Consider the following 16,308-nt stretch of genomic DNA (forward strand, 5'->3'; position numbering starts at 1 on the left):
ACCACTGCGCCACCAGGGAAGCCCCCACGGGAATATTTTAAGCGGGGAAGTGACATTATCAGATATGCTTTAAAGGAGGTAACTCAGACTACAGGAAGAACCACAGGAGACAGGATGAGGGTCTGAGTCAATCCAGGAACAGTGGAGATGGAGGGGAAGGGACAGGTCAGAAAATTATGTCAGAGGCAGACTCAGCCAGACACACTGGGGGACTTGTTGGATTGGAAAGGAACAGGGACCCTCCTCTGAGCTAAGCAGAAGGGAGATGAGGATGAAGGAAGACAAGTCCCACCTGCTTGTAGTAATCCACATAGGTGATCTCAGTGCCATCCCGCTTCTGGAAGGTGTGCGTGGGCTTCACTGACCAGTCAATGTCATCGATGCGATAGGTTTTGTTATTGTATCTGGTAAATGCAAGAAATCTTTAAGCTCTTCTCCCAAATCCTACAAGGTAAGTGGCTCTTTCACTATACTTTTAATTCAAAGTATTATTCTCAAGAATTTCAGAAATTATGAAAGATAATAACTCAAGAATAGCCACTTTAAAAAAAAAAAGATCAGCTCTTATCTGAGAAGAGCATTAATTAACTCTTCCTTTCAAAGGAGGACCTCTACCGGTGGGAGAGTCATTAGACCACCACATGCTTTTCTCACTGAGATACACTGCCACTTCAGGTAAATCATTCTTAAATGTTCAAAGGTTGAAGCATGGCTCAAAACTTTCCCATCAGCTTCTGGTGCCACTAAGATTTTTTGAACTCCCAACTAGTGCTTCTGATAAAAAGCACCCCAAGCAGGCTGATGGACCACCCCATTCTGGAAGCCTGCTTCATCTCCCATCTAGGGCTGGCCCTGGGCAAAACTGCAAAGCAGGTCGGCTAAGATCTTTCTAAGCTCTTTCTCCCCTTCATCAGGTACCGTGTGGCCCGGAACATTCTCTCATGCCACCACAGCCTTGGGACAGAAACCTCCTTGTCAGGTTTCTTCTAGGCTCTGGGTACCTTGCAAGGTGACTTTGAAATAGTGTGATAACTTAATCCATGAAGATCATGACAGGAGAATAAGGGGGCGGCGTGGAATTCAATCCGCACCACCTCTCTACTCTGTAACCCAGAAAAACAACTTCAAGTGGAAATTCCAAGCCAGACTCGGAGAAGACGAGTGGGTCCTCTAAAAGAAGTGTCCATGGACTACAGCAGCAGCATAGGCGGGGCTTTTTGGTCTTCACGAAGTCACCTAACTGCCCATGTCCCATTCAGTTTAAATGCGCATTGATGACAAATGTATACACAGACAAACCTAGAGACTTGAAAGGTCTCAGCCTTAACGGCCTCATAATCTTACAGCAGAGATGAGACACGGACCTGATGTTCTGTCCTGTTGTTACTGAATCAAACTTGGGTCTGCTCGCCCACGCGCAGTAAAGCCAGTCTACTGACACATCGGGTTGTGGTGAAGGAAACGTGCATCAGATACTGTTATTTGGGTACTTCAGAGAGGAGCTAAAAAAAGAGGATATGGGGCAGAGGTCTGCCTGGGAAGGCCCCATAGGGTCCTGCTTGTTTACACTGTGATGTAATAAAATGAAATAAAATGGCTCTAAAGAGGTGGCTTACAAACACTGGACTTCGGGAATTGCCTGGCGGTCCAGTGGTTACGACTCCGAGCCTCCATTGCCGAGGGCGCGGGTTCAAATCCCTGGTCAGGGAACTAAGATCCTACAAGCCGCGTGGTGTGGTCAAAAAAAATGAAAGAACAAAAAGCACTGGGTTTTGGGAGCAGCACAGGGGCGGGAACTGAATAATTCCCACTCAATGGACAGGTGGAAGGTGGAAGCTTCAGAAAAGCAGTAATGTTTGAGCTGGACTTTGTGGGAGAAGAAATCTAAAAGGCAGAAATAGGGGTGGGGGAGCCAGACAGAGGGGCTGGCGCAGCAAAATGCAGACCACTGGAGGTTAGGGGAGAGGGTACAGCAGGAGGTAAGGAAGGACCAGGTCAGACTGTGGACCACCAAGCATGCCCCTAGAGGAAGCCTGCACTCTAGACAACTGAGAACGGTCAGGTCTATAACAGGTGAGTAGACTGATCAGATCTGGGCTCAGGCCAGTGCCCTGTTCCCACATGGCATACATAATGCATTCTCCAGAGAAAAGTCTATTTAAATGCAGGCTTTTACCTTGTAAGGACAATGAGTCCAATCAGCTGTTTCTCACACGTCTGGGGAAAGCAGGACATGCCAGTTTTGTGGCAGAGATCCGTCATGAATTCTAGAACAGTCTCATTCCTGAGTATTTTGTAACTCACGTCAGCACCAAACAGGAGCCTGCTTTCAAAATGTGACACAGAAATGGCAAACCCAGGCCAAAGGGACAATCTTCAAAAAAAAAAAAAAGATAATTTTTAATAAATAAAAAATTTAAAAAAATGTTTTAAATGTTATATCAGGAAAACAATAAACATTTTAAAATGGCGACTTTACATTCCAATTCTCTAGATTTTATGAAACAATTTTTCTTTAATCTGATTTCTTTCAGTGGCTGACTTAACGCTTTAGTTATTTCCAGCTGGAGTGTCCTTAAACATATATTTAGGATAAAATACATTCCTGTAGAGCTGCATTTTTTGACCTTGATATACTGACATTTGGACTGGATAATTCTTTGTCAGGGGCTGTCGTGTGCATTGCAGGATGTTTAGCAATACCCCTGACCTCCACCCACTAGATGCCAGTATCAGTCCCCAAACTGTGACCACCAAAAATATCTCCAGACATTGCCAAATGTCCCCTGGGGAGCAAAATCTCCTCTGGCTGAGAGTACAGCTGTAGGATTAAAATGTTTACGGTGGGATCCATCCCAGCATGAAAACATCTAGGTTTAGAAAAGCACACTGACTCAATGGGGACAACAATGACTACACTTAATAATGAGATTAAGAAATAATCTAAGTGATATCACATACAGACATACAAGGGAAACTGTAGCAGTGGCTACATCCCCTTTCCACATTTACGAATATCATAGTCTGAAGTCTTGAATAAGAAAACGTTATAGAAATGGCATGAAAGAGTAGACAAATATTTTACAAAAATCATTTCAGTTTATATTTTGTGGACTTCATTTGCTGTGATACTCATGCCAGCTTTCAGGACAAGCATATGCACTAGGGCCAGCTCTAGCTCAGCACAACACTGGGCCCACGAGGATTTCTAATCCAGGTGGAGAGACAAGTGACAGGGGTGAATGAATAGGATGCTTTAGACAGACCACTCTGACACGCTGAATTAACATACAGAAACCCTGCCCTTTTCCTCTACCCGGCAGAAGCCAAACACCCTGCCTCCACTTTCTATCTTTTCTGTACAGATCTCCCTCAGCTTATGATGGGTTTTCATCTTGATAAACCCATCATAAGTTGAAAATATCCTCAGTCGAAAATGCATTTAATACTCCTAACCTACCGAACATCATAGCCTAGCCAACCTTAAACGTGCTCAGAACACTTACTTTAGCTGACAGTTGGGCAAAATTATCAAACACAAAGCCTATTTTATAAGAAAGTGTTGAATCATCTCCACATCTGCTAGCCCGGGAAAAGGTCAAAGTTCACAATTTGAGGTATGGTTTCTACTGAATGTGCATGGCTTTCACATCATCATAAAGTCGAAATATTGTAAATCAAAATATTATAAGGCAGGGACCGTCCGAACTTCTCCGTTTGTTTCGTGTCTGTCTTTGGGTTACTGGCTGCCTCTGTCTTTGGCACAGCTACTTATTTTGGAGAGCCGGCTAACAACCAGTTCAAGGCACAACTGATCACATTCCCTGCAGCATCTACCTCCCAGTTCAGGGTAAAAATTCTGCAAGTGTTCCTAACAGTTCACTAGGGCAGCTTAGCCAGCTTGTGTGTCTGACATCTGCTTACTCAGTAATTTCCAATCAACCACCCTGGCTGTGTTAACATTCTATCAGCAAGAAAACAGAGCCCCAGCTATGTGATATAACGTAATAGAGCTTATTCTGCTCTCATTATGACTTGTCATACACAGAAAACTCAGTTTCTGAATTCCTTCTAGGATTTATGATAATGACCCAGCACACTAATATAAGAAAACAGGCTGCTAGCTTTTGACATTCACCATTCTATAAAGAACTTGAAATTTTAAAAAATCCATTACTTTTCATACCACAGAATCTCTCATAGGAGGCATAACGGTATAATATTGCATCATAAATTATGCTGTTCACATTATAACAATTTCAGAGTAACAGAAAACATAAATAAACCTACTTGTGCTGGGGAATTTCCACTGGCTCTGAAGGCTTATAGAAGTTCCGTCCGATTTGGTACATGGACAACTTTTTTAAGATCCTGCAAGTATATATTTTTAAAATCTGTTAAACAACCGTTGATAACAGTATACTTCCAAGTTTGTATGCATGTTGAAAGAAAAATAGTAGAAAAGTCCACAACTCTTATTGTTATAATACTGGAAGGTTTAGCTGCTAAATATACATATGAGTGTATATACAAGAACTATCACTTCATATTTGGGAATGACACAATTGAAATTAGTTCTATCTTTCTGGGTTTAACTGCAGTAAGTAGGTGGTCACTTTCCAGTTATGACTGTGATTTTAACATTCTGGTTGGTGTGGATGAGGTGAGAAAAGCCATGTCCACAGGCTCTTCTGGCCTCTTTCTTATTTTGAGATGAGGAGGCTGTTTCTCTTCTTTTTCTTTCTTTTTTATTTTTTGTATAGTTAATTTACAATGTGTTAGTTTCAGGTGTACAACAAAGTGATTCAGTTATATATATTCTTTTTCAGATTCTTTTCTATTATAGGTTATTACAAGATATTGAATATAGTTCCCTGTGCCATACAGTAGGTCCTTGTTGTTTATTTTACATATAGTAGTGTGTATATGTTAATCCTAAACTCCTAATTTATCTCTCCCCCCGCATCCCCTCTGGTAACCATAAATGTTTCCTATGTCTGTGGGTCTACTTCTGTTTTGTAAATAAGTTCATTTGTATGATTTTTTTAGATTCCACATATAAGCAATATCGTATGATATTTGTTTTTCTCTGCCTGGCTTACTTCACTGAGTATGATCATCTCTAGGTCCATCCATATTGCTGCAGATGGCATTATTTCATTCTTTTTTATGGTTGAGTAGTACTCCATTGCATATATATACCACAGCTTTATCCATTCATCTCTTGATGGACATTTAGGTTGCTTCCATATCTTGGCTATTGTAAATAGTGCTGCTATGAACATTGGGGTGCATGTCTCTTTTCGAATTAGAGTTTTCTCCATGTATATACCCAGGAGTAGGAGTGCTGGGTCATATGGTAATTCTATTTTTAGTTTTTTAAGGAACCTCCATACTGTTCTCCATAGCGGCTGCACCAATTTACATTCCCGAGGAGGCTGTTGCTAATGAGGCTATTCAGGCTTCCCAGTGCTACCAAATGACAAGGTTGCCTCTTCAGCAACTAATCCTGATCACCTTTGTAACGTGACACATCACTGATCTGAGGCTGCCCCATACATGGGGGAAAGGGGAGAGTTTCAAGTCCGAAAACAGGGGTTCCAACTGCATGATTTTTGACTATCCAATGTCATCTGAGCCTCACTCCCCTCATCTGTAAAACAGGGATTTTAATCACACCTGCCTCAGGGCTCTCGAGTATGGATCAAGGAAGCTCTAACACCACACAAAGAGCTTTGTCACTGCAAAGCACCTTCCAAACGTCAGCTGACTTAAAATAGTCCCCTCTCAGGGGGGGCACATGCAAGACTGGCTGCTGAAGAGCATTGTAAGTGCTGAGCTGAGGCCCAGATATGATCTAAAGATGCTCGGCGAGATGTCTGACTAGAATTAGCAAACAATGTTATCTGTGTGATGAAAGTTCCTTTACGTGCCCTACTCCACAAAATCCCAAACTACCCTGTCCTCATCCCGTCCAGAGGCCACTGTTGAGCGAAGGGCTCAAATCTTAGGTTTTTAACACATCATCCTAGTGATCCACACCAATAGCAGGGAAAACGGTGGTTCTCAAGCTTTCGTGCTCCCATGTGTCATCTGGGAAGCTTGCTAAAAATGTGGATTTTCAGGCCCCACTCACGAAATTCTATTCACTAGGTCCAGTGAGGGGCTAGGGAATCTGTATTTTGTCGAGTCCCACCCAACATCCAAGATGACACAGAAGCAAGTGATCCTCAGGTCAGTTTGAAGAACACTGAAAAGCTTGGTGACAACCTTCCTTCTGCCTCCAGGGACACATGGGGAAGGAGAGGGGGCTGCGAGGCAAGTGAGAGCAGAAAGCAGATGGTGATGGCCTTTCACACCTAAAGTAAATCAGCCAGGAGGAAAACCAATCCTTCAGTTTACTAACCCAGACACACGCATCCTTTAAGTCTGGCGGTGGAGGCTGGGAGTGGGTACAGAAAAAGAAGAAAAGGGAAGAGGCAGCTGCCCTACAGCCACTGAGACATCACAACCCTTGAGTCCTTTGTCTCAACACAGATGATACTGGATAGTAACAGAGGTGCCAGTTTGAGGCCGTGATGGAATGTGGTGTGTATTATTGCACAAGTACGTGAAAGGATATGGAAAATTTCCCTAAAGATGACATTGCTGCTGGCACACTGCCTGCAAAATGGTTAATACTTTTCATACCCAGGCTCTACGAGGACAGGCATCATTAGCCTAAATTAAATTCACATTTAAGGCACTTTACTTCTTGAAGATGATACTGAAGACCTGGATGCACACGGGAGAACTTGCCGGCAGCTCCCTCGTCAGAGTGATAGTCATCTTTACAGTCTCGCCTCTTCGAGTTTCACTTGACAATTCCATGACCTGAAAAAAGAAGTACTTAAAATGCACTCTACAGATTATCCTCAAGTGCACCGAATGCAGATATGCTAAAGCCGTCACAACTTAATAGGAATTAACAAAAACAAAACTGCAGGTGTTAGTAATGTAATAATCTAATGATTACATTACATTTGGAAGGTTTTTTTTCCCCGCTGTATTTTGCTAATACCAGAAAAGCAACACATCTCTTCCCTCTCGAACTTCTTAATAGAGAATCAAAACCAGCCCCGGGGTTCAAACATTCAATCCAAAGAGAATGCAGAGCAGCGGTTCTTGATCTTTTTGGGGAGTGGGGGTGGGGAGACAGGTCACAACCTACTCTGAGAGTCTGATAAAAGTTACAGACATTCTCCAAAGAAAATGTCACATATGTATATACAGCAACAATGTATATAATGTACCCATTTTCAGACGTTCATGGATGCCCAGAGGCCTACTAATGAACTTTCCTGCCCATCCTGGGTTCATGGATTTCAGAGGGAAGCCTCTCAAAAGTTCATTCAAAAAAAACAGAGGAACAGAGAAGAAGAAAGCAAAGGATAGGGAACAGACGAGAGGGAAACGTAAATGTGGAAAGAGAGAGTAGAAAATGGTGAAAGTTTAAACAGATTTGAAATCTGATTTTATTAACTTTTGAAAGGTCTAGAGAAATCCCTAGGGTTCTTATAATCTGGAACAATGCTCTAACAATTATAATGAATGCATGAATAGGTCTTTATACCAGATGCCTAACTAAATTTAAAGCTCTTCAGATCAGGGAGGGCTCAGTATAGATTTCTGGAATAAAAAATGACAAATCAGTCAGTAAAAATCTATGATCAAGGGTTTTTCAGAAGGGTAAGGAATTAGAAGAGGTCAGTTTATTAGCAGGCATTTATGTATTTTACCCCTGCTTTCCATGGTGAAAGTGTAGTTTTAATGGCTTTTAGGTTGAACCAAGAATGTAGGGCAGGGATAGTTCACTTCAGGGAAACAAAGAGAAATGCGTCCTTTCACAGGGGATGAAATATTTCATTGAGGCAATTCTTGCTTCAGATAAAACTGTAGAGAAGTCAGAGGTGGAGAGCTGCAGGAAGAGCTTATCAACATCCAGAAGTCTAATGGGCAAGAGATGGGGGAGCAGCCCTCAGACTGCTGCCAGGATCTCAGGACAAAGGCGTAAGCCATCAAAGTATGTTGGGATGAGTGGCCGGCAGCAGACGGTCCCCACTCAGAGCTTTATTCAGGAACCCCATTCCTAACAGCCACCAAAGAGCAAAATCATCAGCACCCCCTGCACTTGCCCCACCAAACACCACTCCTCCTTGCTTCCTGCCTGTTGTGAATCCCACACCCTCACTCTCAGAGTGCGCTTTCCCTTCCTCCTCTCCATCCACTTATCTAACAGGTCGGCAAGTCTTAGCCCTTCTACACCAGCAATTTCTCTACTCCATTTCAGCTGTTCCAATACCAATATTTACCACCGAGCCCAAGGGCACGTGACATGGAGTTGCACAGACCCTGGTTCTCTGCCTCTTGCAGCTTGTATGATATGGAGCAAGTTACTGCAACTCTTTAAGACCTTTTCCCATCTTTAACGTGGGAGTGAGACCAGGATAATGAAGATTAAATGGGATGATTCATGGATCTTATCCCTATCCATAGCAGTGCTTTGTACCTTTGTTCAAGTTCTTTCGACAGCCTGCCCAGATTATTCCAGTGGCACTTTATTAATCTTCCCACTTTGTTCTGTCAGCCATTCAATACGATGTGATCAGAGTCACTGAAATTTAACACAGCTCTATGGAAACTCTCTCAAAGGCTTCAGTGGTCCACGGAGGACAGTTCCTGTTCCTCAGCAGGACGTTCAAAGTTCTCCCTACCTTTGGAGCCACAACTTGCAATCCTTCCCAGCTAAGCCTGAACAACCAGAAGTTTCTAAACTATGCCCTTCACTTTCTATCTTTGTGTCTGGTCCTCCCCATCTCCCCCTTCATTAATTCAAATCCTGCCCAGGAGATAAATTAATGACCATTCCCACTGAAGTGTCCTGCTGGGAATAACCTTTGCTTTCATCACCTCTTTTTGAAGACCTTGGGTAAGACACATAACCTCTCTAAGGCTCCAGGGGTGATGAGAGGATTAAATGAGTTCATTGCATACAAGCAGCCTGGCAGAGTAAGTGCTCATCAAATGTAATCCAGTGGTAGGTGGGACATAAAACATAGATCTGCTCATCTCAAGAGAGCTGTGCTGGGGCTAATCCAGAGAACAACTAAGCAGAGCACCTAACACCTCATAAATGCTCGATAAATGCTAGCATAACAAAACCACTAATTATTATTATGCCGCTTATGTCAATCTATCTTGCACTGAATTTATTTGTAAATAACTTCAGTACTAAATTGAAATGTTTTTGACAACAAGAACCTTGTTTTATTTATCCTGGTTTCCTCCAAGGTGCCAGCATCCTGCCTGGTACACAGCAGGCTCTTTATAAGTGCAGAAGGAATGCATGAGAGTGGCAAATAGATGTGACCGGTGACAGCAACCTGGGTCGTGGCCACAGATGCACAGATGAGGTCTGAAAGACAGTGGAAGGCCAGGAGGCAGCAGAACAGGACTTCTAGAACTGCACTATTTGGGGGTGCAATGAGTGAATCAGTGGAGGGGCTCTTTTCATGAAAATAAGCATTCTATAAAGTGTGTAGGGGATGGATGGGAGTACAGGATTAAGCCTGAGTCAGTATTAGACCAGAAGAAAAAGATGAGACTAGCAACCTTTGTTAGGACACAGTTTCTATTTACTATCTCATTTTTACTGTCATTAGGTGGCAGGTCATATGTTGATAGATAATAAGACAACACACTTCTGTCTAAATCTAGTATCCCCTGTGTCTGGAAGATAGAAGCAACAGGTCTGATCTGTCACACCACGTTTTCACCATCAATTTACTCACTGCCATCTCATTAGACTCCATGCCCAACAATAAGAAGATGTGTGGCATATACTACATGCTCACTTTGAACAAGAAATGAGTAATATTAACTTATTCCTAGCATCTGTAGAGTAAAATTCCTCCATTTTCATTAAGTAAAATTGAAGAAAGCTGGACCATTTCAAGGGGGCTATATGATTTTAATATATCCAAATTTCCAAACTGTTACTACAAATGTATTTAGAAGAACAAGATCTTTAATGATAGTAATACCCTTGAAATATATCATTTAAATATGAGAGGCCATATTAGCATGCTATCAACATCTAGTCATAGGACAAAATATTGAGGGATCGATAAGGACTCATGACGAATAAAAATGTTTCTAAATTTACAGATCTAGATTTTCCAAGTCCTTAAATTTAATCATATGGTATAATTTTTAAACTCCATATTCAGATGAAATAAACACTCAAGTAGCTCCTATAAATCTCACAGTCTCATAAAAGGAAAAAGGTTCCAAGAGTGCTCAGAAACACACTTCTTGAGGAAATTAACAAAGATACACATGGAATCTAGAAATTTACATTTATGCTCTTGGTGTTCAAAATGCTGAACTAAAAAAAAAAAAAAGATTAAGCTTTCCAAGGGAGAAAGTTTTAATCCAATGCTCTGTTTTAATTTTTCATACAGAAACCTGTTCTTTCTCATAATTTTCATACTGCTTTAGAACAAAGCATATGATAAAAACCTCAATACCAATATCTTGATTTTAGGGCTAAAAATGTGGAAGACGTAAATAAATAAATAAATAAATAAATAAAGGGCTATGAATCTTGCAATTGTCATATCCAATGGTCATAACCATTAAAAACTATCCTTAAGATTGACATAAATAACTCCTATTTCATATGATGGAACAATTCATGAAGGAAATGACAGTTTTAGAATCAAGATTGATGTAAAAGTTCTTTGGACACGTGGACACAATGTGCAGGAGCAAAAAAATGTAGAGTAAATTTAAAGCTCTTAGGCCATAGGCTAAATGGTGTTTTTTTAACTTTTTTTTTTTTTTGGCCGCACCGTTCAGCATGTGGGATTCCCCAACCAGGGATCAAACCCGTGCCCCCTGCGTTGGGAGCTCGGAGTCTTAACCACTTAACCACTGGACCACTGGACCACCAGGGAAGTCCCTATTTTGGGAAAAGTTTAAAAGGATTCCTATTTCAAGGACACTTTGCCTTTAAAAAAGTAGTTGAAAAAGCAGTGTTTGTATTGCAGCTCTTCTTTTTTAAATGCCAGACCATCAGCTTCTTAATTAAGAAATCAATTCTGATGAGGTCTTAATTAAGAAGTCTTCCGCTCTCAGGCATGGGAATAGGAAAGAGAAAAAGGAGTGAGTGATATACTCATTCCAACTGTCATGAAAATCAGCTAACCTCTAAAATCTACATGAAGGAGTATAAATATATGCACGTATGTGTGTATTAAAAAATTAACCATACTATACCTTTTCTTCTAGCTTTTGGGAGAGAAAAAGGATGACACCATCAAATGCTTTTGCTTTGTTGGAAAGTTCCCTGCGACTATAAAGCAGAGCAATTCTCAGCCTTCTAGATTCTATATCTGGACTATATGTCACATGATACTGGTATAGCTGCCAGTCCTGGGGCACGTCTAAATTAAAAAGATTTGTGACCAGTTTCACAGGTATTCCACTGGAACCTGAAGAAAACAAATAAAAAACATGTTTTAACCAAAAAAACCCACAACACATTGTGTTCATATTAATCACAGCATTCAAAAAATTTATTTGCATATGCATAATTGTTGCTAGAAAGCAAGGATTCTTGTTCAGTGACACAAGGTAAGCTCTAGTAACCAGCTGCCTGATAACCTTATGGAGCCCTGCAAGCAAAAGGATCCTGTGTAAGGCAGGCCTCATAAGAACCTGCGAGCAGACACCGACATTCTTGTTTTGGGGAGAAAAGAAACATCTGAATTCAACTACCCTAGGACTCCTTCCAAAGCTTGCCTTCCAGCTGATTCTCAAATCGATCAAGTAAGTGTTTTGTAACCAAGCAGGACCCCATGGGGCCTCCCCCATATCCTCTGCTTTAGCTCCTCTCTGAAGTATGTAGGTAATAGTATCTAGTGCACACTTCCTGAATTGTTTTACAGATGCTAAAACCCCTACCAAATGGAAGAAATTAACTACTTGATGACCATTAGCTCCCTCCAGACCTACTGGCACCAAAGGATTGATAATGTTAACCTGTTACCTCACCATCAACCAACCAGAGAATTGTGCAGGAGCTGATCACAGACCCTGGGGCGCCCCTCTTTCACTTTGACTTTAAACATGCTTTGCTGAGACCCTTAGGGAAGTTTGGGCTTTTTGAGCACTAGCTGTCCTAGACTCCTTGTACAGGGCCTCACAATAAACGCTGCACTTTCCTTCACCACAGCCCAATGTCAGTAGATTGGCTTTACTGAGCACGGGGCAAGGGACCCAAGTTTAGTTCGGTAACAGTTTCAGATGCTGCTCTGGAATTATGGTGCTCTCAGATTATAAAGAAACTCTCCAGTTTTTATCACGAATATAACCCCCATCCTTCTGGAAATCCAGATCATCAAAAGTTCACCATACTTCGGAAAATTCTGAAATCACTTCATTCAGTGATTAGATGGCTCTGTAGGTCCCAGCGAAGGCCCCCCAGAGATAAGGGGGCAAATGGGGATGGAAGAAGAAATTTTACGTCTTCCCTGTGTGAGAACAGACAGGGCTCTGGGCTTCTATTTTTTGCAGGCACAGGGAGGCCATGTGGGCTTCCAGGAATTCCATCCCCTACAGAATTTTTATTCACCTCTTCAAAATCTACAGGACATATTCAGAGATGGCCACGATGTAGCTGGTCAGTGCCCAGGATAGCGTAAACTCCATCCAGGACAGACTCTAGGAGGGCACAAAGGAAATACTTCTCCCCTCTCCTCGGAGGGAATCATCCAGTGTTTGTCTTATAGGAAAGAATTATCAAATAGTCACTATTTGCCTTTCTGGTGGAGGAAGTGGAAACATGAGCCCCGAGGTGGTGAGGAAGAAAAAGTATCATGTATACCTTACGTAGTATTCCCTCAGTTTTGACCTGTGTGTCTACTGAGAAATAATGCACAACCTAAAAGATAAGAGTTATGTTTTATTCAGCGGACAAAACTGAGGGCTTAAGCCCAGGATACAGCATCTCAGTTCTGAGGGACTACTCCGAAGAGGTAAGGGAAGAGCCAGGATATATAGGAGTTTTTGCAACGAAGACCAGGTAGTCGGAACATCATAAGATTACTTTTAATTAAGGAAAATCATATGTCTCGAGTTAATGAATTTAGCACTTTCCTATGTTCGGGAAGATGCAAAAGTCAGCGCTCACTGAAATCATTCCTTTGATATGCACCTCAGCTATCTGGGGCCAGTATCCTGTTCTTTCCCACCCTGAGTCTCCTTAGGGTGCATCACTGGAGGGTGGCAGCAGTGACTGAAGACTTGGCAGCCGGCGCCCCGTTTGTCTCCATCCTGAGTTCCCTCAGGGCTCACCGTGGGAGCGGCTGCAGTGGCTTCATGGCTGCAACATCTTTTGTGTACTGATACGGCAGGCAGTATTTTTTTCATTGACGTGTAAATATCCAGTAGGAACAAGGAATCTTTGTGCTATTCTAATTAACGAAAAGTGTTTTTTTTTTGTTCTCCCAGAGGACATGGCAACATATTTTAGCTGCTCATATTAATGGACAAAGAGAAGTCATCTAAAATATCAGAGCTGGCAATACTCTTTAAGACCACTTACACCAGTGTGTTCAAACTGTAATCATGACCCATTAGTGCTGCAGTTATCAAAGTAAGTGACGTGAACCATCATGTTTCATAGAAAGACTAGAATACATAGAATGGATCGGAGTGCCCTGCCCATAGGAAGGGCAAGCATTGTTTCATGAAACTTTGTTTCAGTTGTGTTTGTGTAGTGTGTGTATGCTGGAGAACAATTTATGTACTTATTTTTGCTGCATGGTTTGAAAGAGTTTGAAAAAGACTGATCTGTATCAGTGAGTCTTAACTTTTAGAGGGAGTTACAAAGCCTTTTGAGAATCCTATGAAAACAATAGGCCTACTTTTCCTGAAAATACACATGCAATCCTAGGTGCAATTTCAGGGGTAAGCCCAGAATCTGCATAAAGAATTCCCCAAAGAGGCTACATTTTTCTTTTTAGACCTGAAGTCCAGAAAGGTTATTCCCCATATAGGAAAAAGGTTGGGAAAGAGACAAAGCATCTTTGCTGACCCCTACCTCAGGTGTAAGGAGAAAAGGTTTTCAACAAGTGAAATGTAGTTTTGGAGAAAATGTTACTCTTCCTATTAATGAAAGAGAGAATTAAGGCTAAAACAACTAGTGTCTAGATAATGCCTGAATATAGCAGATGTTCAATACATATCTTTTAAGTCAATATATGAACTTGTTTATTTTATTAAATTTAAATTAAAATTTCTTAAGCAAAATTTGGTAACATTAAAAAAAAAAGTAAGAAATTCCCTGGCAGTCCAGTGGTTAGGACTCTGTGCTTCCACTGCAGGCGGTCTGGGTTCAATCCCTGGTCGGGGAACTAAGATCCCACAAGCAGCATGGCATGGCCCAAAAAATAAATAAATAAAAATTTAAAAGTAAGTAACATGAAGACTGGGTACCTCTTTTGCAATCTCTCACATGGGCCAATTTCTCTCTGGTACAGACACTCAAATCCATCATCTCTCGTCTGATTTTCCCACCTCTTTCCTTGAAGGTACATCCAGCATCACCAGAAGATAGACCACCTTCATCTAAAATATGAAGAGAACACCAAAATGTTATATATTATTAATATTATATACATCAATAACATTTCATGCTAGTGATATCGTTTACAACTATCATATCAAAAATGCATCTAGAGGGAATTCCCTGGCAGTCCAGTGGTTAGGGCTCTGAGCTCTCACTGTCAAGGGCACCAGGTTCAATGCCTGGTCAGGGAACTAAGATCCTGCATGCCGCTTGGCACAGCCGGGAAAAAAGATGCATCTAGAACCAAAGCTCAGATTTTTGTGGCTTTTAATAAAACTGGCCCACATTGCTGAAAACAGTCATGACTACACAGAAGTCTGCAGCCTGAGAATTGAAAACTGTGAAGGAAGCATGGCATGTTTTGTTAGAAATAACAGACTCTGAGTTAGTCCTACCTCATAACATTTGGGGCTGACCTGATTCTCCTCTTGGCTAAGGAGAAAGCTCTATCTCCCTATATCTCACTCCACACCCATTTATGGAGGGCTGGTCTCCCTCCTGTAGCTCTTGTGTAACACCCAAAGAATTACAGACTAAGACTGGCCACATCAACTTCTGTACAGATTGGGGCTGAACCTTTCCCCTTTCTCAATCACAAGAAGAGAAATGCCCATACACTGCCATCAGTGTTTATGCTAGATCATTCCCCTGAGAATGAAAGTCAGCACGTCACCTTGGGACGTGTCACTTACTGTTAGGTTCTAGAAAATGGGAAATTAAAATCTGTTTTCTGATGAATATTTTCTTTTTTAAATGAATACAAAAAGATGCCAATTTTTTTGGATACAACTTTGGCACTTTGAAATGTGAAAATATAAATTTTATATTACAGAATTATTACTACAAAGTAGTGTGACTAATAGTATGACAAACCTCTAGGACACTGACTTGACCACTGTCCTTTGATACAGTCACTGTATGCAACTACCCCAAATGGCGCTACCCACTTGCACAAAACTGCTGTCCATACCCTTCTCAGTGAAGTTGGAGTCTCCCAGGAAAATCACAAAATTTACTTAATTTTTTAAAAATTCGATTATTCTCACTAGATTATCCATATCACCTACTGCTCTTGGTTTCAAAAGATGTTTGGTGGTTTCTAAAAATTCAATCTGCCATAGAACGGTAGTTCCCAGAGTCTGGGGGGGAGAGGCAAACGAGTTATTGTTTAATGGGTACAGAGTTTCAGTTTTGTAAGATGAAAAACTGTTCTAGAGATGGATGGTGGTGATGGTTGCACAACAATGTGAATGTCCTCAATGCCACTGGACTGTACACTTCAACACTGTTAAAATGGTCCACTTTATGTTATACCTATTTTACCACAATTTTTAAAAATAAAAAAATCAGTCTACCCTCAAAGGATAAAGAGTTTCCATCACTTGCTAGTCACAAGAAGGCACAGCAGATGTGAAGGAAATTCCCAAAGAAAAGTTGGAATAACACTTGAATGGTGGCAGTAGGGCTGGAATTATGGGACAATATATTTCTACTGTGGTACTTTGCACTAATCTGCTAGGGCTGCCACCCAGTCTGTGGTACTTTGTCATGGCAGCCCTAGCAAATTAGTGCATCGGGCATGCCAACTTATACTGTGTGGTAGGGGCTACTTGGACTAGCACGTTGACAAGTAT

The 16,308-nt window shown here is 41.4% G+C and overlaps 1 protein-coding gene across 1 annotated transcript in view; it reads right to left on the reverse strand.

Annotated features, from left to right (window-relative positions):
* PIWIL4 (piwi like RNA-mediated gene silencing 4) overlaps positions 1–16,308 on the reverse strand; it is a 40,849-nt gene that overhangs the window by 22,724 nt on the left and 1,817 nt on the right. Inside the window, exons 3-8 of the mRNA XM_007113515.3 lie at positions 14,542–14,673; positions 11,320–11,534; positions 6,752–6,873; positions 4,291–4,371; positions 2,177–2,374; positions 293–404 (exon numbers count right to left, since the gene is read on the reverse strand). Coding sequence (XP_007113577.2) covers positions 293–404; positions 2,177–2,374; positions 4,291–4,371; positions 6,752–6,873; positions 11,320–11,534; positions 14,542–14,673 — 860 coding nt within the window. The remainder of the gene's footprint in view (positions 1–292; positions 405–2,176; positions 2,375–4,290; positions 4,372–6,751; positions 6,874–11,319; positions 11,535–14,541; positions 14,674–16,308) is intronic.

Source organism: Physeter macrocephalus, chromosome 16 (genome assembly GCF_002837175.3).
Source record: "Physeter macrocephalus isolate SW-GA chromosome 16, ASM283717v5, whole genome shotgun sequence".
NCBI lineage: Eukaryota > Metazoa > Chordata > Mammalia > Artiodactyla > Physeteridae > Physeter > Physeter macrocephalus.